Consider the following 24,831-nt stretch of genomic DNA (forward strand, 5'->3'; position numbering starts at 1 on the left):
TTCTCCCACTCTCCCTCTCTCCCCCTTCTCCCCCTCTCACCCTCTCTCCTCCTCTCCCTCCTTCTCCCTCTCCCTCTCCCACTCTCCCTCTCTCCCCCTTCTCCCCCCCACTCCCTTCTCTCTCCCATCTCCCTCTCTCTCTCTCTCCCCCTCTCTGCTCCTCCCCTCCTCTCCCCTCTGTCAGTCACTCTCTCTACGATGAGCTCCCTCCAGTGTCCATGGTGAGGGAGGAGTTATACCTGACAGCTCGCAGCCCCGTCTCCGTCACGCCCGGGGACCAGTGCCCCAGGGAACCCTGGTCCGCCCCTCTCTAACTCTCTCTCTCCGTCTCCGCAGGTAACGTTCAACACAGTGTTCGACATCTCCACATCTGGAGGAGAGGAGCAGACGGCCAGAATGTCCATCAACGCAACCAGGTATAGTGTCCCCCTCCTGACCGTCCCGTCAAACACCCCCAGGGCACGGGTTAGATACAGAGTAAAGCTCCCTCTACACTGTCCCATCAAACACTCCCAGGGCAGGTACAGGGTTAGATACAGAGTAAAGCTCCCTCTACACTGTCCCATCAAACACTCCCAGGGTCAGGTACAGGGTTAGATACAGAGTAAAGCTCCCTCTACACTGTCCCATCAAACACTCCCAGGGTCAGGTACAGGGTTAGATACAGAGTAAAGCTCCCTCTACACTGTCCCATCAAACACTCCCAGGGTCAGGTACAGGGTTAGATACAGAGTAAAGCTCCCTCTACACTGTCCCATCAAACACTCCCAGGGCAGGTACAGGGTTAGATACAGAGTAAAGCTCCCTCTACACTGTCCCATCAAACACTCCCAGAGTCAGGTACAGGGTTAGATACAGAGTAAAGCTCCCTCTACACTGTCCCATCAAACACTCCCAGGGTCAGGTACAGGGTTAGATACAGAGTAAAGCTCCTCTACACTGTCCCGTCAAACACTCCCAGGGGCAGGGACAGGGTTAGATACAGAGTAAAGCTCCCTCTACACTGTCCCATCAAACACTCCCAGGGCAGGTACAGTGTTAGATACAGAGTAAAGCTCCCTCTACACTGTCCGTCAAACACTCCCAGGGTCAGGTACAGGGTTAGCTACAGAGTAAAGCTCCCTCTACACTGTCCCGTCAAACACTCCCAGGGGCAGGTACAGGGTTAGATACAGAGTAAAGCTCCCTCTACACTGTCCCATCAAACACTCCCAGGGCAGGTACAGGGTTGGATACAGAGTAAAGCTCCCTCTACACTGTCCCATCAAACACTCCCAGGGCAGGTACAGGGTTAGATACAGAGTAAAGCTCCCTCTACACTGTCCCGTCAAACACTCCCAGGGCAGGTACAGGGTTAGATACAGAGTAAAGCTCCCTCTACACTGTCCCGTCAAACACTCCCAGGGCAGGTACAGGGTTAGATACAGAGTAAAGCTCCCTCTACACTGTCCCATCAAACACTCCCAGGGTCAGGTACAGGGTTAGATACAGAGTAAAGCTCCCTCTACACTGTCCCGTCAAACACTCCCAGGGCAGGTACAGGGTTAGATACAGAGTAAAGCTCCCTCCACACTGTCCCGTCAAACACTCCCAGGGCAGGTACAGGGTTAGATACAGAGTAAAGCTCCCTCTACACTGTCCCATCAAACACTCCCAGGGCAGGTACAGGGTTAGATACAGAGTAAAGCTCCCTCCACACTGTCCCGTCAAACACTCCCAGGGCAGGTGCAGGGTTAGATACAGAGTAAAGCTCCCTCTACACTGTCCCATCAAACACTCCAGGGTCAGGTACAGGGTTAGATACAGAGTAAAGCTCCCTCTACACTGTCCCATCAAACACTCCCAGGGCAGGTACAGGGTTAGATACAGAGTAAAGCTCCCTCTACACTGTCCCATCAAACACTCCCAGGGTCAGGTACAGGGTTAGATACAGAGTAAAGCTCCCTCTACACTGTCCCATCAAACACTCCCAGGGTCAGGTACAGGGTTAGATACAGAGTAAAGCTCCCTCTACACTGTCCCATCAAACACTCCCAGGGCAGGTACAGGGTTAGATACAGAGTAAAGCTCCCTCTACACTGTCCCATCAAACACTCCCAGGGTCAGGTACAGGGTTAGATACAGAGTAAAGCTCCCTCTACACTGTCCCATCAAACACTCCCAGGGCAGGTACAGGGTTCGATACAGAGTAAAGCTCCCTCTACACTGTCCCATCAAACACTCCCAGGGCGGGTACAGGGTTCGATACAGAGTAAAGCTCCCTCTACACTGTCCCATCAAACACTCCCAGGGCAGGTACAGGTTCGATACAGAGTAAAGCTCCCTCTACACTGTCCCATCAAACACTCCCAGGGCGGGTACAGGGTTCGATACAGAGTAAAGCTCCCTCTACACTGTCCCATCAAACACTCCCAGGGTCAGGTACAGGTTTCGATACAGAGTAAAGCTCCCTCGACACTGTCCCATCAAACACTCCCAGGGCAGGTACAGGGTTAGATACAGAGTAAAGCTCCCTCCACACTGTCCCATCAAACACTCCCAGGGTCAGGTACAGGGGTTCGATACAGAGTAAAGCTCCCTCTACACTGTCCCATCAAACACTCCCAGGGCAGGTACAGGGTTAGATACAGAGTAAAGCTCCTCTACACTGTCCCATCAAACACTCCCAGGGTCAGTACAGGGTTAGATACAGAGTAAAGCTCCCTCTACACTGTCCCATCAAACACTCCAGGGTCAGGTACAGGGTTCGATACAGAGTAAAGCTCCCTCTACACTGTCCCATCAAACACTCCCAGGGCAGGTGCAGGGTTAGATACAGAGTAAAGCTCCCTCTACACTGTCCCATCAAACACTCCCAGGGTCAGGTACAGGGTTCGATACAGAGTAAAGCTCCCTCTACACTGTCCCGTCAAACACTCCCAGGCCAGGTACAGGGTTAGATACAGAGTAAAGCTCCCTCTACACTGTCCCGTCAAACACTCCCAGGGTCAGGTACAGGGTTAGATACAGAGTAAAGCTCCCTCTACACTGTCCCATCAAACACTCCCAGGGTCAGGTACAGGGTTAGATACAGAGTAAAGCTCCCTCTACACTGTCCCGTCAAACACTCCCAGGGCAGGTTCAGGGTTAGATACAGAGTAAATCTCCCTCTGCACTGTCCCGTCAAACACTCCCAGGGTCAGGTACAGGGTTAGATACAGAGTAAAGCTCCCTCTACACTGTCCCATCAAACACTCCCAGGGCAGGTACAGGGTTCGATACAGAGTAAAGCTCCCTCTACACTGTCCCATCAAACACTCCCAGGGTCAGGTACAGGGTTAGATACAGAGTAAAGCTCCCTCTACACTGTCCCATCAAACACTCCCAGGGTCAGGTACAGGGTTAGATACAGAGTAAAGCTCCCTCTACACTGTCCCATCAAACACTCCCAGGGCAGGTACAGGGTTAGATACAGAGTAAAGCTCCCTCTACACTGTCCCATCAAACACTCCCAGGGCAGGTACAGATTTAGATACAGAGTAAAGCTCCCTCTACAGTGTCCCATCAAACACTCCCAGGGTCAGGTACAGGGTTAGATACAGAGTAAAGCTCCCTCTACACTGTCCCATCAAACACTCCAGGGTCAGGTACAGGGTTAGATACAGAGTAAAGCTCCCTCTACACTGTCCCATCAAACACTCCCAGGGCAGGTACAGGGTTAGATACAGAGTAAAGCTCCCTCTACACTGTCCCATCAAACACTCCCAGGGCAGGTACAGATTTAGATACAGAGTAAAGCTCCCTCTACAGTGTCCCATCAAACACTCCCAGGGTCAGGTACAGGGTTAGATACAGAGTAAAGCTCCCTCTACACTGTCCCATCAAACACTCCCAGGGTCAGGTACAGGGTTAGATACAGAGTAAAGCTCCCTCTACACTGTCCCATCAAACACTCCAGGGTCAGGTACAGGGTTAGATACAGAGTAAAGCTCCCTCTACACTGTCCCATCAAACACTCCCAGGGTCAGGTACAGGGGTTCGATACAGAGTAAAGCTCCCTCTACACTGTCCCATCAAACACTCCCAGGGTCAGGTACAGGGTTAGATACAGAGTAAAGCTCCTCTACACTGTCCCATCAAACACTCCCAGGGCAGGTACAGGGTTAGATACAGAGTAAAGCTCCCTCTACACTGTCCCGTCAAACACTCCCAGGGTCAGGTACAGGGTTAGATACAGAGTAAAGCTCCCTCTACACTGTCCCATCAAACACTCCCAGGGTCAGGTACAGGGTTAGATACAGAGTAAAGCTCCCTCTACACTGTCCATCAAACACTCCAGGGTCAGGTACAGGGTTAGATACAGAGTAAAGCTCCCTCTACACTGTCCCATCAAACACTCCCAGGGTCAGGTACAGGTTAGATACAGAGTAAAGCTCCCTCTACACTGTCCCATCAAACACTCCCAGGGCAGGTACAGGGTTAGATACAGAGTAAAGCTCCCTCTACACTGTCCCATCAAACACTCCCAGGGTCAGGTACAGGGTTAGATACAGAGTAAAGCTCCCTCTACACTGTCCCATCAAACACTCCCAGGGCAGGTACAGGGTTAGATACAGAGTAAAGCTCCCTCCACACTGTCCCATCAAACACTCCAGGGTCAGGTACAGGGTAGATACAGAGTAAAGCTCCCTCTACACTGTCCCATCAAACACTCCCAGGGCAGGTACAGGGTTAGATACAGAGTAAAGCTCCCTCTACACTGTCCCATCAAACACTCCAGGGTCAGGTACAGGGGTTCGATACAGAGTAAAGCTCGCTCACTCCTCCCGTTTCCGTAAGCTACCCGGGGTGGGGAGGTTTTCACACGGGAGGGGGGCAGTGGTTGAGAGAGAAAACAGAACATATCAGCGGGGGGAGCAACCCCCAATTAACCTGGTCCTCTCTCTCTCTCTCTGTCTCCGCAGTGAGAACCCCCGGAGGATCACCAACGAAAGCTCCTTCACCCGGACGCTGCGGCTCCGATACGCGATCCACCTCGCCGCCTCTGGGTCAGCGCGCTTTTGAAGGCCGGACGGGGGGGCCGGGGTCGGGGGCGCGGGGCGGGTTGCTGGGGAGGGTCCGGGGGCGGGGGCAGGAACCACGGTTCGGGGAGCCCCCACCGGGCGGAGCAGGCCACGTGTCTCCCCTCTCGCTCTTGGCCGCCCGCCGCCCCGCAGGGGGGCACCGGGAGCGCGGCCGACGTCCGCCACCCGCGCCCCATCGCGGGCGTGTCGACGCCTCACTGGGAATGTATCCCCTTTCCCGCCTTCTGTTTCCCCACCCCCCACCGCCTCCTCCAACCTCTTCCCCCCCGGGGTTTTGGGGGGACATTTATCGAATCGCAAGGAGGCCGTTCAGCCCGTCGTGCCTGTGCTAGCTCTGCGTAAGAGCTCTCCGATTAATCCTGCTCCCCCCTCTTCTGTTTCCCCGATAATCTTCAATCTGTGCCCTCTGGTCACCGACCCTCTGGGAAACGGTCTCTCCCGAGCTGCTCTGGTTCGATGAGTCTCTCTCTCTTTCCCTCACTCAACTCGGAGTCAGAGGTTTGAGGGTTCCAGCCTCACTCCAGAGACTCGAGCCCCGTAATCCAGGCCCAACACTCCCCTGGTCGCCCAGTACCGAGGGAGTTCCGCACCGTCGGAGGGTCGGTACTGAGGGAGCGCCGCACTGTCGGAGGGTCAGTACTGAGGGAGCGCCGCACTGTCGGAGGGTCGGTACTGAGGGAACCCCGCACTGTCGGAGGGTCGGTACCGAGGGAGCGCCGCACTGTCGGAGGGTCGGTACCGAGGGAGCGCCGCACTGTCGGAGGGTCGGTACTGAGGGAGCGCCGCACTGTCGGAGGGTCAGTACTGAGGGAGCGCCGCACTGTGGGAGGGTCGGTACTGAGGGACGCCGCACTGTCGGAGGGTCGGTACTGAGGGAGCGCCGCGCTGTCGGAGGGTCGGTACTGAGGGAGCGCCGCACTGTCGGAGGGTCGGTACTGAGGGAGCGCCGCACTGTCGGAGGGTCGGTACTGAGGGAGCGCCGCGCTGTCGGAGGGTCGGTACCGAGGGAGCGCCGCGCTGTCGGAGGGTCGGTACCGAGGGAGCGCCGCACTGTCGGAGGGTCAGTACTGAGGGAGCGCCGCACTGTCCTGAGGTGGTGAATGGCCCTTTATAACGTGAATAATTCCCATGACGGAGTAAACCTTCCCCGAGGGGCTTCGCGAGAGCTTAACTCAGACACAATCTGACCCCGGGGCCACGTGAGGAGATGTCAGGACAGGTGACCAAAAGCTCGGTCAACGAGGGAGGTTTCAAGGAGGGTCTGAAAGGAGGGAGGGAGGGAGGCGGAGAGGTTCAGGGAGGGAATTCCAGAGCTCGGGGCCCGGGACACGGCCGCCAATGGCGGGGAGCGAAGGGAGCGGGGGAGATGGACACGAGGCCCGCAATTGGAGTTGGGCAGAGATCTCGGGAGGGTTTGTAGGGGGCTGGAGGGGACGCTTCATGGGAGATAAACCCTTCCCGAGGTGCGGTGCCCAGAGACTGAAGCACTGGTGTCCTCCCGTCTGTACTCCCAGCGCGCCCGCCCCCAGCGTTAAACGGCTCGACACTGGTCAGCCAGCTCTCTCGTTCTCTCTCGTAGGTTGGGCTACACTCGGAATGTGAACTTCACAGCGGGCCGACACGAGACCAGACTGGTCAAACACTCCTATCAGGTGAGGATCGCCCTCCGCAACCCCTCCGCGCACTCTCTGGGTCTCTCGCTTCTGTTGCCCCCTCAGGGCGTCCATTTTCAGACAGCGTTGCCTCTCAGGCATCCATTTTGGGACAGCGTTGCCTCTCAGGTATCCATTTTGGGACAGTGATGCCGTCTCAGGCATCCATTTTGGGACAGTGATGCCGTCTCAGGCATCCATTTTGGGACAGCGTTGCCCCCTCAGGCATCCATTTTGGGACAGCGTTGCCCCCTCAGGCATCCATTTTGGGACGGTGTTGCCCCCTCAGGCATCCATTTTGGGACAGCGTTGCCCCTCAGGCATCCATTTTGGGACAGTGATGCCGCCTCAGGCATCCATTTTGGGACAGTGTTGCCTCTCAGGCATCCATTTTGGGACAGTGTTGCCCCCTCAGGCATCCATTTTGGGACAGCGTTGCCCCCTCAGGCATCCATTTTGGGACAGTGATGCCGCCTCAGGCATCCATTTTGGGACAGTGTTGCCTCTCAGGCATCCATTTTGGGACAGTGTTGCTTCTCAGGCATCCATTTTGGGACAGTGATGCCCCTCAGGCATCCATTTTGGGACAGTGTTGCCCCCTCAGGCATCCATTTTGGGACAGTGATGCCGCCTCAGGCATCCATTTTGGGACAGTGTTGCCTCTCAGGCATCCATTTTGGAACAGTGATGCCCCTCAGGCATCCATTTTGGGACAGTGTTGCCCCAAAGCATTTTTCTGCGTTAAATCTCATCGGCCACGTGCCCGCCCATTCCACCAGCCTGTCTATCTCCTCTTGAAGTCTATCACTATCCTCCTCGCTGTTCACTACCCTTCCAGGTTTTGTGTCACCTGCAGATTTTGAAACAAGTCGTCCGGTCGAATTACCAACTTTACCGCAGTCCCAAGGGGGGGACTTTTTTTTTGTGTGTGTGTGTGTGTATACGTTCGGCCATTTTGCGTCACCGTAACTGACCGTTGTTCTCTGTCTCCGACAGGTGGAAAACCTCAGTTGGAGGTCCCTCCCGATCTCTGTGGCGTTCACCGTCCCGGTGAAGGTCGGCGCCCGCTCGCTCTGGAACGTCACGGTCTCCGAGAGAAAGCCGGTGAGTCACGCAACCGTCGCGACTTGGAAACATATCGGCCGTTCCTTCATCGTCGCTGGGTCCAAATCCTGGAACTCCCTTCCCAACGGCACGGTGGGAGAACCTTCACCACACGGGACTGCAGCGGTTCAAGAAGGCGGCTCACCACCACCTTCTCAAGGGGCAATTAGGGATGGGCAATAAATGCCGGCCTCGCCAGCGATGCCCACATCCCATGAACGGATGATAAAAACCCACTCCTCCCAAGGCCAAGATCTCCGTTCTAAGGCACGGTGGCCAGAACTGAACACAGGACTCCAGATGTGGTCCATCCAGGACTTTGTCCAGATGTAGCAAGACTTCCCTTCAAATTCCAACCCTCTTGTCCTCCATTCGCCCTTTCGATTTCCTGTTGTGGCCGTCTACATTGACGAAGGGGCCCGGAGATCTCGTAAGGGCTGTAGGGGCTGGAGGAGGTTACGGAGATAGGGAGGGGGGCCGGGGGCCAGGAGGACCGGGAGGCAGTGTCGGTCCAGAGCGCCGGGGAAGCGGGGGGCGATGGGTGAACGGGACTTGGTGCGAGTTAGGCTCGGGAGCGGCAGATGAGTTGATGGCGACTGAGGCTCCGAAGGTTCGGAGGCCAGGCCAGGAGATCATTGGGATAGTCCAGACTGCAAGGCGAGAGAGGGGACGGGTGAGGGGTTCGGCAGCAGACGAGCTGAGGCGGGGGACGGAGACGGGCGACGTGACGGAGGGGGCGGTAGGCGGAGCCCGTGACGGAACGCGAAACGCGGCCTTGACTTTCTTCCCTTCTCTCTTTCTGCCCCTCCTCACCAGGGCAACCGCTCAGTGTGCCAGCCGGCCGTAGAGACCACGCCAAGCGTCAAGAGAGAGGCTCCGAAGGACAGGCCAGACCACGCCGTGCTGGTAAAGCCCCCTCCTCATTCCCTCAATGGGTGGGGGGGGAGATGGGTTCCATTTTTGGAGGCGGTGTTAACTCCGGGGAGGGTTGAAACCGGGGGTGGTGGTTGGTTGGTTGGTTGGGGGTTTGACGGGCAGGAGGGGGTCTTTGAGATACGTAATGACCGTCCGCTAACCCGACCTGTTCGCCAGGACTGTGGGATCGTTCTGTGCGTCATGCTGAGGTGCAGCGTGGGCCTGCTGGAGGACCATGGGGCGGTGATTTTCGACGTCCAGGGGGAGTTGAAGTCACCGGCAGTCAGTGAGGTACGGTCGGCCACGTCTATGCTTCGTCCCTCGCCTCCTCCTCCTCTCTCTCCCTCCCCTCCCATCCCCTCCTCCCCTCTCCTTTCCCCTCCATTCTCCTCCCCCCGCTTCCTCCCCCCTCCCCGTCCCTCCCTCCCCTCTCTCCTCCACTCCCCTCCCCTCTCCCCTCCCCTCCCATCCCCTCCCTTCCTCTCCTCTCCTGCCCCCTCCCCTCTCCTCTCCACTCCCCTCCCATCCCTCTCCTTTCACCTCCACTCCCCTCTTCTCCGTTCCCCTCCACTTCCTCCCTCTCCCAATCCCTCCCTCTTCCGCTCCTCTCCCCTCCCCTTCCATCCCCTTCCTCCCCTCTCCTTTGCCTTCTTCCTCTCCCCTCCCCTCGCCCCTCCCTTCCCTCTCCCCTCCATTCCCTCTTCCTTTTCCTCTCCTCCCCTCCCTTCCCCTCTCCACTCCACTCCTCTCCTTTCCCCTCCTCTCCTCTGCCCTCTTCCGCCCCCTCCCCTCTCCTGCCCTCTCCCCTCCCCTCCCATCCTCTCTCCTCTCCCCTCTCCCCTCCCTTCCCTCTCCCCTCCCTTCCCTCTACTCTCCTCCTCTCCCTTCCCCTATCCACTCCCCTCCGCTCCCTCCCCTCCTCTCCTCCCCTCCCCAACCCTCGGACATTGTCACAGTGTGCACACATTGTACGCAGTACCAGAATGTATACCGGGCCCTGTATATTGCAATACTTACATCCGATCAACGAGAGCGCTGTCTCCTGGCTATATAAAACCTCGCAGAGCCGCCCACTTCCTGTCCGTGGCGTCACTTCCTGCCGTCACGCCAACCTCTCACCATTTTCCACTGCGAATTGCTATGTCAACATTTCCCATTCAATTTTCCTATGTCAACAGTCACGGTGCAGTTGCAGCCTCTGGCCACCGGGTGGGGCCATGGAGCGGGTTCCTCAAGTCTCTCTGCCTCTTGTATTATGGGGAGTGGACTTTCCAGAGGGGTTCCCCGGCCTCCAACCGCCCTGTTTGGACGGCAGGGAAAGATCCCACGGACACTATTGGGAGACGTGCAAATTGAGGGAGTTCACCCTGGGGTCCTGGGCCCAATATTCTTTTCTCAACCAACACCAACCAACTAAAAAAAACACGTTAACTGCTCGTTCATCACAGTGGGTCTCTCCCTCCCTCGCCTCTGACTCAGAAGGTCGAGGGTTCGAGCCCCCGCACTCACTCCAGAGACTCGAGCCCCATAATCCAGGCCGACACTCCCCTGGTTGCCCGGTACTGAGGGAGCGCCGCACTGTCGGAGGGTCGGTACTGAGGGAGCGCCGCACTGTCGGAGGGTCGGTACTGAGGGAGCGCCGCGCTGTCGGAGGGTCGGTACTGAGGGAGCGCCGCACTGTCGGAGGGTCGGTACTGAGGGAGCGCCGCACTGTCGGAGGGTCAGTACTGAGGGAGCGCCGCACTGTCGGAGGGTCGGTACTGAGGGAGCGCCGCACTGTCGGAGGGTCGGTACTGAGGGAGCCCCGCACTGTCGGAGGGTCGGTACTGAGGGAGCGCCGCACTGTCGGAGGGTCAGTACTGAGGGAGCGCCGCACTGTCGGAGGGTCTGTACTGAGGGAGCGCCGCTCTGTCGGAGGGTCGGTACTGAGGGAGCGCCGCACTGTCGGAGGGTCGGTACTGAGGGAGCGCCGCACTGTCGGAGGGTCGGTACTGAGGGAGCGCCGCTCTGTCGGAGGGTCAGTACTGAGGGAGCGCCGCACTGTCGGAGGGTCGGTACTGGGGGAGCGCCGCACTGTCGGAGGGTCGGTACTGAGGGAGCGCCGCACTGTCGGAGGGTCGGTACTGAGGGAGCGCCGCACTGTCGGAGGGTCGGTACTGGGGGAGCGCCGCACTGTCGGAGGGTCGGTACTGAGGGAGCGCCGCACTGTCGGAGGGTCGGTACTGAGGGAGCGCCGCTCTGTCGGAGGGTCAGTACTGAGGGAGCGCCGCACTGTCGGAGGGTCGGTACTGAGGGAGCGCCGCACTGTCGGAGGGTCAGTACTGAGGGAGCGCCGCACTGTCGGAGGGTCGGTACCGAGGGAAGTGATCTGTTCCGATGCCCCTCCGACTCCTCCCCATTGAAGGTCTCACTCTGTCATTGCCTGTTCTCCGCAGTTGAACTTGAAGAAGATGGGACTCCCCAGCAAAGTGCTGGTTAGTTACGATGAGGTCAAGTACGTTGACCTTTCGGAGGGGGCTGACCGGTACAAAGAGGCCACGGTGAGTGTTACGATGGCCGTAAGATGTCACCGGCCGTCTGTCGTCGAGGGGCTTGTGCTGCGTTTCCAGGCATCAAAACCACCGCTGGGTGAGAAGATTCGGGCGTCTCTTTGGGTCAACCGGGCGTGAACTGGTCCCATTTACAGGGAGTCTCCGTGTCCCATTTACAGGGAGTCAGTGTCCCATTTACAGGGAGTCTCAGTGTCCCATTTACAGGGAGTCTCGGAGTCCCATTTACAGGGAGTCTCAGTGTCCCATTTACAGGGAGTCTCGGAGTCCCATTTACAGGGAGTCTCGGAGTCCCATTTACAGGGAGTCTCAGAGTCCCATTTACAGGGAGTCTCAGTGTCCCATTTACAGGGAGTCTCGGAGTCTCATTTACAGGGAGTCTCGGAGTCCCATTTACAGGGAGTCAGTGTCCCATTTACAGGGAGTCAGTGTCCCATTTACAGGGAGTCTCGGAGTCCCATTTACAGGGAGTCTCAGTGTCCCATTTACAGGGAGTCTCGGAGTCCCATTTACAGGGAGTCTCAGTGTCCCATTTACAGGGAGTCAGTGTCCCATTTACAGGGAGTCTCGGAGTCCCATTTACAGGGAGTCAGTGTCCCATTTACAGGGAGTCTCAGAGTCCCATTTACAGGGAGTCTCAGTGTCCCATTTACAGGGAGTCAGTGTCCCATTTACAGGGAGTCAGTGTCACATTGACAGGGAGTCTCGGAGTCCCATTTACAGGGAGTCTCGGAGTCCCATTTACAGGGAGTCTCAGAGTCCCATTTACAGGGAGTCTCAGTGTCCCATTTACAGGGAGTCAGTGTCCCATTTACAGGGAGTCAGTGTCCCATTTACAGGGAGTCAGTGTCCCATTTATAGGGAGTCTCGGAGTCCCATTTACAGGGAGTCAGTGTCCCATTTACAGGGAGTCTCGGAGTCCCATTTACAGGGAGTCAGTGTCCCATTTACAGGGAGTCTCGGAGTCCCATTTACAGGGAGTCAGTGTCCCATTTACAGGGAGTCTCGGAGTCCCATTTACAGGGAGTCTCGGTGTCCCATTTACAGGGAGTCAGTGTCCCATTTACAGGAAGTCTCGGGTCCCATTTACAGGGAGTCAGTGTCCCATTTACAGGGAGTCAGTGTCCCATTTACAGGGAGTCTCGGAGTCCCATTTACAGGGAGTCAGTGTCCCATTTACAGGGAGTCTCGGAGTCCCATTTACAGGGAGTCTCGGTGTCCCATTTACAGGGAGTCAGTGTCCCATTTACAGGGAGTCAGTGTCCCATTTACAGGGAGTCAGTGTCCCATTTACAGGGAGTCTCGGTGTCCCATTTACAGGGAGTCTCAGTGTCCCATTTACAGGGAGTCAGTGTCCCATTTACAGGGAGTCTCGGTGTCCCATTTACAGGGAGTCGCGGAGTCCCATTTACAGGGAGTCAGTGTCCCATTTACAGGGAGTCTCGGAGTCCCATTTATAGGGAGTCAGTGTCCCATTTACAGGGAGTCTCGGAGTCCCATTTACAGGGAGTCTCGGTGTCCCATTTACAGGGAGTCAGTGTCCCATTTACAGGGAGTCAGTGTCCCATTTACAGGGAGTCAGTGTCCCATTTACAGGGAGTCTCGGTGTCCCATTTACAGGGAGTCTCAGTGTCCCATTTACAGGGAGTCAGTGTCCCATTTACAGGGAGTCTCGGTGTCCCATTTACAGGGAGTCGCGGAGTCCCATTTACAGGGAGTCAGTGTCCCATTTACAGGGAGTCTCGGAGTCCCATTTATAGGGAGTCAGTGTCCCATTTACAGGGAGTCAGTGTCCCATTTACAGGGAGTCAGTGTCCCATTTACAGGGAGTCTCAGTGTCCCATTTACAGGGAGTCTCGGAGTCCCATTTACAGGGAGTCTCAGTGTCCCATTTACAGGGAGTCTCGGAGTCCCATTTACAGGGAGTCTCGGAGTCCCATTTACAGGGAGTCTCGGAGTCCCATTTACAGGGAGTCAGTGTCCCATTTACAGGGAGTCTCGGAGTCCCATTTACAGGGAGTCAGTGTCCCATTTACAGGGAGTCTCGGAGTCCCATTTACAGGGAGTCTCGGAGTCCCTTTTACAGGGAGTCAGTGTCCCATTTACAGGGAGTCAGTGTCCCATTTACAGGGAGTCTCCGTGTCCCATTTACAGGGAGTCTCGGAGTCCCATTTACAGGGAGTCTCGGAGTCCCATTTACAGGGAGTCAGTGTCCCATTTACAGGGAGTCTCGGAGTCCCATTTACAGGGAGTCTCGGAGTCCCATTTACAGGGAGTCAGTGTCCCATTTACAGGGAGTCTCGGAGTCCCATTTACAGGGAGTCTCGGAGTCCCATTTACAGGGAGTCAGTGTCCCATTTACAGGGAGTCAGTGTCCCATTTACAGGGAGTCTCAGAGTCCCATTTACAGGGAGTCTCGGAGTCCCATTTACAGGGAGTCAGTGTCCCATTTACAGGGAGTCTCAGTGTCCCATTTACAGGGAGTCTCGGAGTCCCATTTACAGGGAGTCTCGGAGTCCCATTTACAGGGAGTCTCAGTGTCCCATTTACAGGGAGTCTCAGTGTCCCATTTACAGGGAGTCAGTGTCCCATTTACAGGAAGTCTCGGAGTCCCATTTGCAGGGAGTCTCAGTGTCCCATTCACAGGGAGTCTCAGTGTCCCATTTACAGGGAGTCTCGGAGTCCCATTTACAGGAAGTTTCGGAGTCCTATTTACAGGGAGTCAGTGTCCCATTTACAGGGAGTCAGTGTCCCATTTACAGGGAGTCAGTGTCCCATTTACAGGGAGTCTCGGAGTCCCATTTACAGGGAGTGTCGGAGTCCCATTTACAGGGAGTCTCAGTGTCCCATTTACAGGGAGTCTCAGTGTCCCATTTACAGGGAGTCTCGGAGTCCCATTTACAGGGAGTCTCGGAGTCCCATTTACAGGGAGTCAGTGTCCCATTTACAGGGAGTCTCGGAGTCCCATTTACAGGGAGTCAGTGTCCCATTTACAGGGAGTCAGTGTCCCATTTACAGGGAGTCAGTGTCCCATTTACAGGGAGTCAGTGTCCCATTTACATGGAGTCAGTGTCCCATTTACAGGGAGTCAGTGTCCCATTTACAGGGAGTCTCGGTGTCCCATTTACAGGGAGTCTCAGTGTCCCATTTACAGGGAGTCTCGGAGTCCCATTTACAGGGAGTCTCGGTGTCCCATTTACAGGGAGTCAGTGTCCCATTTACAGGGAGTCAGTGTCCCATTTACAGGGAGTCTCCGTGTCCCATTTACAGGGAGTCTCGGAGTCCCATTTACAGGGAGTCTCAGTGTCCCATTTACAGGGAGTCTCGGAGTCCCATTTACAGGGAGTCTCGGAGTCCCATTTACAGGGAGTCTCGGTGTCCCGTTTGCAGGGAGTCTCAGTGTCCCATTTACAGGGAGTCAGTGTCCCATTTACAGGGAGTCAGTGTCCCATTTACAGGGAGTCTCAGTGTCCCATTTACAGGGAGTCAGTGTCCCATTTACAGGGAGTCAGTGTCCCATTTACAGGGAGTCTCAGTGTCCCATTTACAGGGAGTCTCAGTGTCCCATTTACAGTGAGTCAGTGTCCCATTTACAGGGAGTCTCAGTGTCCCATTTACAGGGAGTCTCAGTGTCCCATTTACAGGGAGTCTCAGAGTCCCATTTACAGGGAGTCTCGGAGTCCCATTTACAGGGAGTCAGTGTCCCATTTACAGGGAGTCAGTGTCCCATTTACAGGGAGTCAGTGTCCCATTTACAGGGAGTCTCGGAGTCCCATTTACAGGGAGTCTCGGTGTCCCATTTACAGGGAGTCTCGGAGTCCCATTTACAAGGAGTCAGTGTCCCATTTACAGGGAGTCTCGGAGTCCCATTTATAGGGAGTCTCGGTGTCCCATTTACAGGGAGTCTCAGTGTCCCATTTACAGGGAGTCAGTGTCCCATTTACAGGGAGTCTCAGTGTCCCATTTACAGGGAGTCTCGGAGTCCCATTTACAGGGAGTCTCGGAGTCCCATTTACAGGGAGTCAGTGTCCCATTTACAGGGAGTCTCGGAGTCCCATTTACAGGGAGTCAGTGTCCCATTTACAGGGAGTCTCGGAGTCCCATTTACAGGGAGTCTCGGTGACCCATTTACAGGGAGTCTCGGTGTCCCATTTACAGGGAGTCAGTGTCCCATTTACAGGGAGTCTCAGTGTCCCATTTACAGGGAGTCAGTGTCCCATTTACAGGGAGTCTCGGTGTCCCATTTACAGGGAGTCTCGGAGTCCCATTTACAGGGAGTCAGTGTCCCATTTACAGGGAGTCTCGGAGTCCCATTTACAGGGAGTCTCGGAGTCCCATTTACAGGGAGTCTCGGAGTCCCATTTACAGGGAGTCAGTGTCCCTTTTACAGGGAGTCTCGGAGTCCCATTTACAGGGAGTCAGTGTCCCATTTACAGGGAGTCTCGGAGTCCCATTTACAGGGAGTCAGTGTCCCATTTACAGGGAGTCTCGGTGTCCCATTTACAGGGAGTCTCAGTGTCCCATTTACAGGGAGTCTCGGAGTCCCATTTACAGGGAGTCTCAGTGTCCCATTTACAGGGAGTCTCGGAGTCCCATTTACAGGGAGTCTCAGTGTCCCATTTACAGGGAGTCTCGGAGTCCCATTTACAGGGAGTCTCGGTGTCCCATTTACAGGGAGTCTCAGTGTCCCATTTACAGGGAGTCTCGGAGTCCCATTTACAGGGAGTCTCGGAGTCCCATTTACAGGGAGTCTCGGAGTCCCATTTACAGGGAGTCAGTGTCCCATTTACAGGGAGTCTCGGAGTCCCATTTACAGGGAGTCAGTGTCCCATTTACAGGGAGTCAGTGTCCCATTTACAGGGAGTCAGTGTCCCATTTACAGGGAGTCAGTGTCCCATTTACATGGAGTCAGTGTCCCATTTACAGGGAGTCAGTGTCCCATTTACAGGGAGTCTCGGTGTCCCATTTACAGGGAGTCTCAGTGTCCCATTTACAGGGAGTCTCGGAGTCCCATTTACAGGGAGTCTCGGTGTCCCATTTACAGGGAGTCAGTGTCCCATTTACAGGGAGTCAGTGTCCCATTTACAGGGAGTCTCCGTGTCCCATTTACAGGGAGTCTCGGAGTCCCATTTACAGGGAGTCTCAGTGTCCCATTTACAGGGAGTCTCGGAGTCCCATTTACAGGGAGTCTCGGAGTCCCATTTACAGGGAGTCTCGGTGTCCCGTTTACAGGGAGTCTCAGTGTCCCATTTACAGGGAGTCAGTGTCCCATTTACAGGGAGTCAGTGTCCCATTTACAGGGAGTCAGTGTCCCATTTACAGGGAGTCTCAGTGTCCCATTTACAGGGAGTCTCAGTGTCCCATTTACAGTGAGTCAGTGTCCCATTTACAGGGAGTCTCAGTGTCCCATTTACAGGGAGTCTCAGAGTCCCATTTACAGGGAGTCTCGGAGTCCCATTTACAGGGAGTCAGTGTCCCATTTACAGGGAGTCAGTGTCCCATTTACAGGGAGTCAGTGTCCCATTTACAGGGAGTCTCGGAGTCCCATTTACAGGGAGTCTCGGAGTCCCATTTACAGGGAGTCAGTGTCCCATTTACAGGGAGTCTCGGAGTCCCATTTACAAGGAGTCAGTGTCCCATTTACAGGGAGTCTCGGAGTCCCATTTATAGGGAGTCTCGGTGTCCCATTTACAGGGAGTCTCAGTGTCCCATTTACAGGGAGTCAGTGTCCCATTTACAGGGAGTCTCAGTGTCCCATTTACACGGAGTCTCGGAGTCCCATTTACAGGGAGTCTCGGAGTCCCATTTACAGGGAGTCAGTGTCCCATTTACAGGGAGTCTCGGAGTCCCATTTACAGGGAGTCAGTGTCCCATTTACAGGGAGTCTCGGAGTCCCATTTACAGGGAGTCTCGGTGTCCCATTTACAGGGAGTCTCGGTGTCCCATTTACAGGGAGTCAGTGTCCCATTTACAGGGAGTCTCAGTGTCCCATTTACAGGGAGTCAGTGTCCCATTTACAGGGAGTCTCGGAGTCCCATTTACAGGGAGTCTCGGAGTCCCATTTACAGGGAGTCAGTGTCCCATTTACAGGGAGTCAGTGTCCCATTTACAGGGAGTCTCGGAGTCCCATTTACAGGGAGTCAGTGTCCCATTTACAGGGAGTCTCGGTGTCCCATTTACAGGGAGTCTCGGAGTCCCATTTACAGGGAGTCAGTGTCCCATTTACAGGGAGTCTCGGAGTCCCATTTACAGGGAGTCTCGGAGTCCCATTTACAGGGAGTCTCGGAGTCCCATTTACAGGGAGTCAGTGTCCCTTTTACAGGGAGTCTCGGAGTCCCATTTACAGGGAGTCAGTGTCCCATTTACAGGGAGTCTCGGAGTCCCATTTACAGGGAGTCAGTGTCCCATTTACAGGGAGTCTCGGTGTCCCATTTACAGGGAGTCTCAGTGTCCCATTTACAGGGAGTCTCGGAGTCCCATTTACAGGGAGTCTCAGTGTCCCATTTACAGGGAGTCAGAGTCCCATTTACAGGGAGTCTCGGTGTCCCATTTACAGGGAGTCTCGGTGTCCCATTTACAGGGAGTCAGTGTCCCATTTACAGGGAGTCTCAGTGTCCCATTTACAGGGAGTCAGTGTCCCATTTACAGGGAGTCTCGGAGTCCCATTTACAGGGAGTCTCGGAGTCCCATTTACAGGGAGTCAGTGTCCCATTTATAGGGAGTCAGTGTCCCATTTACAGGGAGTCTCGGAGTCCCATTTACAGGGAGTCAGTGTCCCATTTACAGGGAGTCTCGGTGTCCCATTTACAGGGAGTCTCGGAGTCCCATTTACAGGGAGTCAGTGTCCCATTTACAGGGAGTCTCGGAGTCCCATTTACAGGGAGTCTCGGAGTCCCATTTACAGGGAGTCTCGGAGTCCCATTTACAGGGAGTCAGTGTCCCATTTACATGGAGTCAGTGTCCCATTTACAGGGAGTCAGTGTCCCATTTGCAGGGAGTCTCGGAGTCCCATTTACAGGGAGTCTCGGTGTCCCATTTACAGGGAGTCTCAGTGTCCCATTTACAGGGAGTCTCGGTGTCCCATTTACAGGGAGTCAGTGTCCCATTTACAGGGAGTCAGTGTCCCATTTACAGGGAGTCTCAGTGTCCCATTTACAGGGAGTCTCGGAGTCCCATTTACAGGGAGTCTCGGTGTCCCATTTACAGGGAGTCTCAGTGTCCCATTTACAGGGAGTCTCGGAGTCCCATTTACAGGGAGTCTCGGAGTCCCATTTACAGGGAGTCTCGGAGTCCCATTTACAGGGAGTCAGTGTCCCATTTACAGGGAGTCAGTGTCCCATTTACAGGGAGTCTCGGAGTCCCATTTACAGGGAGTCTCGGTTTCCCATTTACAGGGAGTCTCAGTGTCCCATTTACAGGGAGTCTCGGAGTCCCATTTACAGGGAGTCTCCGTGTCCCATTTACAGGGAGTCAGTGTCCCATTTACAGGGAGTCAGTGTCCCATTTACAGCGAGTCTTGGAGTCCCATTTACAGGGAGTCTCGGTGTCCCATTTACAGGGAGTCTCAGTGTCCCATTTACAGGGAGTCAGTGTCCCATTTACAGGGAGTCTCGGTGTCCCATTTACAGGGAGTCAGTGTCCAATTTACAGGGAGTCTCGGAGTCCCATTTACAGGGAGTCTCAGTGTCCCATTTACAGGGAGTCTCAGTGTCCCATTTACAGGGAGTCAGTGTCCCATTTACAGTGAGTCAGTGTCCCATTTACAGGGAGTCTCGGTGTCCCATTTACAGGTAGTCTCGGAGTCCCATTTACAGGGAGTCTCGGAGTCCCATTTACAGGGAGTCTCAGTGTCCCATTTACAGGGAGTCTCGGAGTCCCATTTACAGGGAGTCAGTGTCCCATTTACAGGGAGTCAGTGTCCCATTTACAGGGAGTCTCGGAGTCCCATTTACAGGGAGTCTCGGAGTCCCATTTACAGGGAGTCAGTGTCCCATTTACAGGGAGTCAGTGTCCCATTTACAGGTAGTCTCGGAGTCCCATTTACAGGGAGTCAGTGTCCCATTTACAGGGAGTCAGTGTCCCATTTACAGGGAGTCAGTGTCCCATTAACAGGGAGTCTCAGTGTCCCATTTACAGGGAGTCAGTGTCCCATTTACAGGGAGTCTCGGAGTCCCATTTACAGGGAGTCTCGGAGTCCCATTTACAGGTAGTCAGTGTCCCATTTACAGGGAGTCTCGGAGTCCCATTTACAGGGAGTCTCAGAGTCCCATTTACAGGGCGTCTCGGAGTCCCATTTACAGGGAGTCTCAGTGTCCCATTTACAGGGAGTCTCAGTGTCCCATTTACAGGGAGTCAGTGTCCCATTTACAGGGAGTCAGTGTCCCATTTACAGGGAGTCAGTGTCCCATTTACAGGGAGTCTCAGTGTCCCATTTACAGGGAGTCAGAGTCCCATTTACAGGGAGTCTCGGTGTCCCATTTACAGGGAGTCTCGGTGTCCCATTTACAGGGAGTCAGTGTCCCATTTACAGGGAGTCTCAGTGTCCCATTTACAGGGAGTCAGTGTCCCATTTACAGGGAGTCTCGGAGTCCCATTTACAGGGAGTCTCGGAGTCCCATTTACAGGGAGTCAGTGTCCCATTTATAGGGAGTCAGTGTCCCATTTACAGGGAGTCTCGGAGTCCCATTTACAGGGAGTCAGTGTCCCATTTACAGGGAGTCTCGGTGTCCCATTTACAGGGAGTCTCGGAGTCCCATTTACAGGGAGTCAGTGTCCCATTTACAGGGAGTCTCGGAGTCCCATTTACAGGGAGTCTCGGAGTCCCATTTACAGGGAGTCTCGGAGTCCCATTTACAGGGAGTCAGTGTCCCATTTACATGGAGTCAGTGTCCCATTTACAGGGAGTCAGTGTCCCATTTGCAGGGAGTCTCGGAGTCCCATTTACAGGGAGTCTCGGTGTCCCATTTACAGGGAGTCTCAGTGTCCCATTTACAGGGAGTCTCGGTGTCCCATTTACAGGGAGTCAGTGTCCCATTTACAGGGAGTCAGTGTCCCATTTACAGGGAGTCTCAGTGTCCCATTTACAGGGAGTCTCGGAGTCCCATTTACAGGGAGTCTCGGTGTCCCATTTACAGGGAGTCTCAGTGTCCCATTTACAGGGAGTCTCGGAGTCCCATTTACAGGGAGTCTCGGAGTCCCATTTACAGGGAGTCTCGGAGTCCCATTTACAGGGAGTCAGTGTCCCATTTACAGGGAGTCAGTGTCCCATTTACAGGGAGTCTCGGAGTCCCATTTACAGGGAGTCTCGGTTTCCCATTTACAGGGAGTCTCAGTGTCCCATTTACAGGGAGTCTCGGAGTCCCATTTACAGGGAGTCTCCGTGTCCCATTTACAGGGAGTCAGTGTCCCATTTACAGGGAGTCAGTGTCCCATTTACAGCGAGTCTTGGAGTCCCATTTACAGGGAGTCTCGGTGTCCCATTTACAGGGAGTCTCAGTGTCCCATTTACAGGGAGTCAGTGTCCCATTTACAGGGAGTCTCGGTGTCCCATTTACAGGGAGTCAGTGTCCAATTTACAGGGAGTCTCGGAGTCCCATTTACAGGGAGTCAGTGTCCCATTTACAGGGAGTCTCGGAGTCCCATTTACAGGGAGTCAGTGTCCCATTTACAGGGAGTCAGTGTCCCATTTACAGGGAGTCTCGGAGTCCCATTTACAGGGAGTCAGTGTCCCATTTACAGGGAGTCTCGGTGTCCCATTTACAGGGAGTCTCGGAGTCCCATTTACAGGGAGTCAGTGTCCCATTTACAGGGAGTCTCGGAGTCCCATTTACAGGGAGTCTCGGAGTCCCATTTACAGGGAGTCAGTGTCCCTTTTACAGGGAGTCTCGGAGTCCCATTTACAGGGAGTCAGTGTCCCATTTACAGGGAGTCTCGGAGTCCCATTTACAGGGAGTCAGTGTCCCATTTACAGGGAGTCTCGGTGTCCCATTTACAGGGAGTCTCAGTGTCCCATTTACAGGGAGTCTCGGAGTCCCATTTACAGGGAGTCTCAGTGTCCCATTTACAGGGAGTCTCGGAGTCCCATTTACAGGGAGTCTCGGAGTCCCATTTACAGGGAGTCTCGGAGTCCCATTTACAGGGAGTCTCGGAGTCCCATTTACAGGGAGTCAGTGTCCCATTTACAGGACTCAGTGTCCCATTCACAGGGAGTCTCAGTGTCCCATTTACAGGGAGTCAGTGTCCCATTTACAGGGAGTCAGTGTCCCATTTACAGGGAGTCTCGGAGTCCCATTTACAGGGAGTCTCGGTGTCCCATTTACAGGGAGTCTCAGTGTCCCATTTACAGGGAGTCTCAGTGTCCCATTTACAGGGAGTCAGTGTCCCATTTACAGGGAGTCAGTGTCCCATTTACAGGGAGTCTCGGAGTCCCATTTACAGGGAGTCTCGGAGTCCCATTTACAGGGAGTCAGTGTCCCATTTATAGGGAGTCAGTGACCCATTTACAGGGAGTCAGTGTCCCATTTACAGGGAGTCAGAGTCCCATTTACAGGGAGTCTCAGTGTCCCATTTACAGGGAGTCTCAGTGTCCCCTTTACAGGGAGTCAGTGTCCCATTTACAGGGAGTCAGTGTCCCATTTGCAGGGAGTCTCGGAGTCCCATTTACAGGGAGTCAGTGTCCCATTTACAGGGAGTCTCAGTGTCCCATTTACAGGGAGTCTCAGTGTCCCATTTACAGGGAGTCTCAGTGTCCCATTAACTGGGAGTCTCAGTGTCCCATTTGCAGGGAGTCTCGGAGTCCCATTTACAGGGAGTCTCGGAGTCCCATTTACAGGGAGTCAGTGTCCCATTTACAGGGAGTCTCGGAGTCCCATTTGCAGGGATGCTCCCCGATGGATCGAAGAATCGTTCCCCCTCCCCTCGAGGGGACTCCCTCGCGTCCCATTCCTTAAAACCCTCCTCTTCCTTGCTCCCCCTTCAGCTCGTGACAGAAGTGGAGATCCTCGACAGGGTGAAGTGGCTCCCACTGATCCTCGGGAGTTCTGTCGGAGGACTAATCCTGCTCCTGATCATGATGGTCCTGCTTTATAAAGTAAGTCCTCAAGAGGAGGGTGGGGGCAGGGTCCCGGGGCAGGTGGGAGGGGGGGCGGGGCGGGGGACGGCGGCCGAGGAGAGGAGGAGGGGAGAGGGGCCTAGTCGACAGGCTTTTCGGCCAATTCCCATCGGGAGCGGGACATTCACTTCCCGGTTGGGGCCGGGGGAGGGGGCTAGCATTTGGGAAAGGGGAGGGGGAGGGTCTCCGAGAGGACCCCCCCCCCCCGCAAGGGAGGGAGAGAGAAGACACTTTCCTTGACGTCTTTCGGCCCTGGTTCTCTCGTTCCCCCCAGTGCTTGGCCTACGTTGGTGGGGGCGGTGGTGAAGGCCATCTTTGCTTGCCCCCTCCCGGCCCTTTCAACTACCCCGCCCCTCCCTCTCTCCCCCCACCCCACCCCCCACAGGAGGAGATATCGGGACAGGTGACCAAAAGCTGGGTCAAAGAGGGAGGTTTTAAGGAGGGTCTGAGAGGGAGGGAGGGAGGCGGAGAGGTTTAGGGAGGGAGGGAGGGAGGTGGAGAGGTTTAGGGAGGGAGGGAGGGAGCTGGAGAGGTTTAGGGAGGGAGGCGGAAAGGTTTAGGGAGGGAGAGAGGTTTAGGGAGGGAGTGAGGGAGGGAGGCGGAGAGGTTTAGGGAGGGAGGGAGGAAGGCGGAGAGGTTTAGGGAGGAAGGGAGGGAGGGAGGCAGAGAGGTTTAGGGAGGAAGGAAGGGAGGGAGGCAGAGAGGTTTAGGGAGGGAGGGAGAGAGGGAGGCAGAGAGGTTTAGGGAGGAAGGGAGGGAGGGAGGGAGGCAGAGAGGTTGAGGGAGGGAGGGAGGCAGAGGGGTTTAGGGGTGGAGAGAGTGAGGGAGGGAGGCGGAGAGGTTTAGGGAGGAAGAGAGGGAGGGAGGGAGGCAGAGAGGTTTAGGGAGGAAGAGAGGGAGGGAGGGAGGCAGAGAGGTTTAGGGAGGGAGGGAGGCAGAGGGGTTTAGGGGTGGAGAGAGTGAGGGAGGGAGGCGGAGAGGTTTAAGGAGGGAGGGAGGCGGAGAGGTTTGGGGGGGAGAGAGGGAGGGAGGGAGGGAGGCAGAGGGGTTTAGGGGTGGAGAGAGTGAGGGAGGGAGGCGGAGAGGTTTAGGGAGGGAGAGAGGGAGGGAGGGAGGCGGAGAGGTTTCGGGAGGGAATTCCAGAGGGAGGGGCCCGGGCGGCTGAAGGCACGGCCGCCAATGGTGGAGCGATGGGAATCGGGGGGATGGACAAGAGGCCGGAATCGGAGGAGGGCAGAGATCTCGGAGGGTTGTCGGGGCTGGAGGAGGCTACAGAGATAGGGAGGGAGGGCGAGGGGCCACGGAGGGATTTAAACAGGAGGATGGAGAATTTTAAAATCGAGGTGTTGGGGGACCGGGAGGCAGTGTGGGTCCAGCGAGCACTGGGAGGGGGGGTGATGGGTGAACGGGAGTGGGTGGGGGTCCGGATACGGGGGGGGGGGCAGAGAGTTTTGGATCCTCGTCAGTGACTCCAAAACCGAAGGGTATAACCTTTCCCCCTCGATCCAATCTGTCAAAACTCTTTTTGTAATTGAAAATAAACTCGATTCAATCTCCTCTTAGCCTGCAACCGATCCAGTGCAAATGGCCCTGGTCGTCTCGAAACTAATTGTGGCATTTTTCAGCTCGGATTCTTCAAACGAAACTTCGATTCGGGAGACGGAGACGCCCCAGAAGCTAAAACCTCGGAGGGAGGTGAGAGCCCCGAGGGCGAAGAGGAGGCAGCCTCAGAGTGAGAAGATTGCCCCCATCGTCTCACCTCGCCTGAGGGCGCCCTCGTCCAAGACCACTGGCCCCGTCTCTCCGAGCGTTCCGAACCCAAGGGGGGAGGAGTTCAAAACTGATGGACATCATTTAAAGGACGCATTGGATCATAATAATTGAGGGCCTTCATGGCTCAGTGGGCAGCTCTCTATCTCTCTCTCTCTCTCTCTCTCTTTCTTTCCCTCTCTCTCACCCCTGAGTTAGAAGGTTCGAGGGTTCGAGCCCCCCGCACACTCCAGAGACTCGAGCCCCGTAGTCCAGGCCCCGACACTCCCCGGTTGCCCAGTACTGAGGGAGCGCCGCACTGTCGGAGGGTCGGTACCGAGGGAACGCCGCACTGTCTCAGTACTGACCCTCCGACAGTGCGGCGCTCCCTCAGTACCGACCCTCCGACAGTGCGGCGCTCCCTCAGTACCGACCCTCCGACAGTGCGGCGCTCCCTCAGTACCGACCCTCCGACAGTGCGGCGCTCCCTCAGTACCGACCCTCCGACAGTGCGGCGCTCCCTCAGTACCGACCCTCCCACAGTGCGGCGCTCCCTCAGTACCGACCCTTTTTATAATATGGAGACCAGAACTGTGCCCAGTGCTCCCAGTGTGGTCTAACCAGACCAGAACTGTGCCCAGTACTCCCAGTGTGGTCTAACTAGACCAGAACTGTGCCCAGTACTCCCA

General features: G+C 55.5%; 2 protein-coding genes across 2 annotated transcripts in view; one reads left to right on the forward strand and one right to left on the reverse strand.

Annotated features, from left to right (window-relative positions):
- LOC137318736 (integrin alpha-M-like) overlaps positions 1-220 on the reverse strand; it is an 18,025-nt gene extending 17,805 nt beyond the window's left edge. Inside the window, exon 1 of the mRNA XM_067981405.1 lies at positions 198-220. Coding sequence (XP_067837506.1) covers positions 198-220 — 23 coding nt within the window. The remainder of the gene's footprint in view (positions 1-197) is intronic.
- A 114-nt stretch (positions 221-334) lies between these two features.
- Positions 335-24,471, forward strand: LOC137318737 (integrin alpha-M-like). Its single transcript, XM_067981406.1, has 9 exons — positions 335-416; positions 4,944-5,027; positions 6,643-6,715; positions 7,712-7,819; positions 8,636-8,725; positions 8,912-9,025; positions 11,170-11,274; positions 22,262-22,372; positions 24,019-24,471. The coding sequence occupies exons 1-9, from the start codon at positions 397-399 to the stop codon at positions 24,127-24,129; spliced, it is 816 nt and encodes a 271-aa protein (XP_067837507.1). The 5' UTR covers positions 335-396; the 3' UTR covers positions 24,130-24,471.
- Positions 24,472-24,831: the final 360 nt, after the last annotated feature.

Source organism: Heptranchias perlo, unplaced genomic scaffold, assembly GCF_035084215.1.
Source record: "Heptranchias perlo isolate sHepPer1 unplaced genomic scaffold, sHepPer1.hap1 HAP1_SCAFFOLD_725, whole genome shotgun sequence".
Classification (NCBI taxonomy): Eukaryota; Metazoa; Chordata; class Chondrichthyes; order Hexanchiformes; family Hexanchidae; genus Heptranchias; species Heptranchias perlo.

What these genes read in the sequence shown, in the direction of transcription:
- LOC137318737 (XM_067981406.1), top strand. Translation starts at nt 397, where the DNA reads ATGTCCATCAACGCAACCAG. An exon ending in GGCCAGACCACGCCGTGCTG is followed by an intron (nt 8,726 to 8,911) that starts GTAAAGCCCCCT and finishes CCTGTTCGCCAG; the next exon opens with GACTGTGGGATCGTTCTGTG. An exon ending in TGATGGTCCTGCTTTATAAA is followed by an intron (nt 22,373 to 24,018) that starts GTAAGTCCTCAA and finishes GGCATTTTTCAG; the next exon opens with CTCGGATTCTTCAAACGAAA.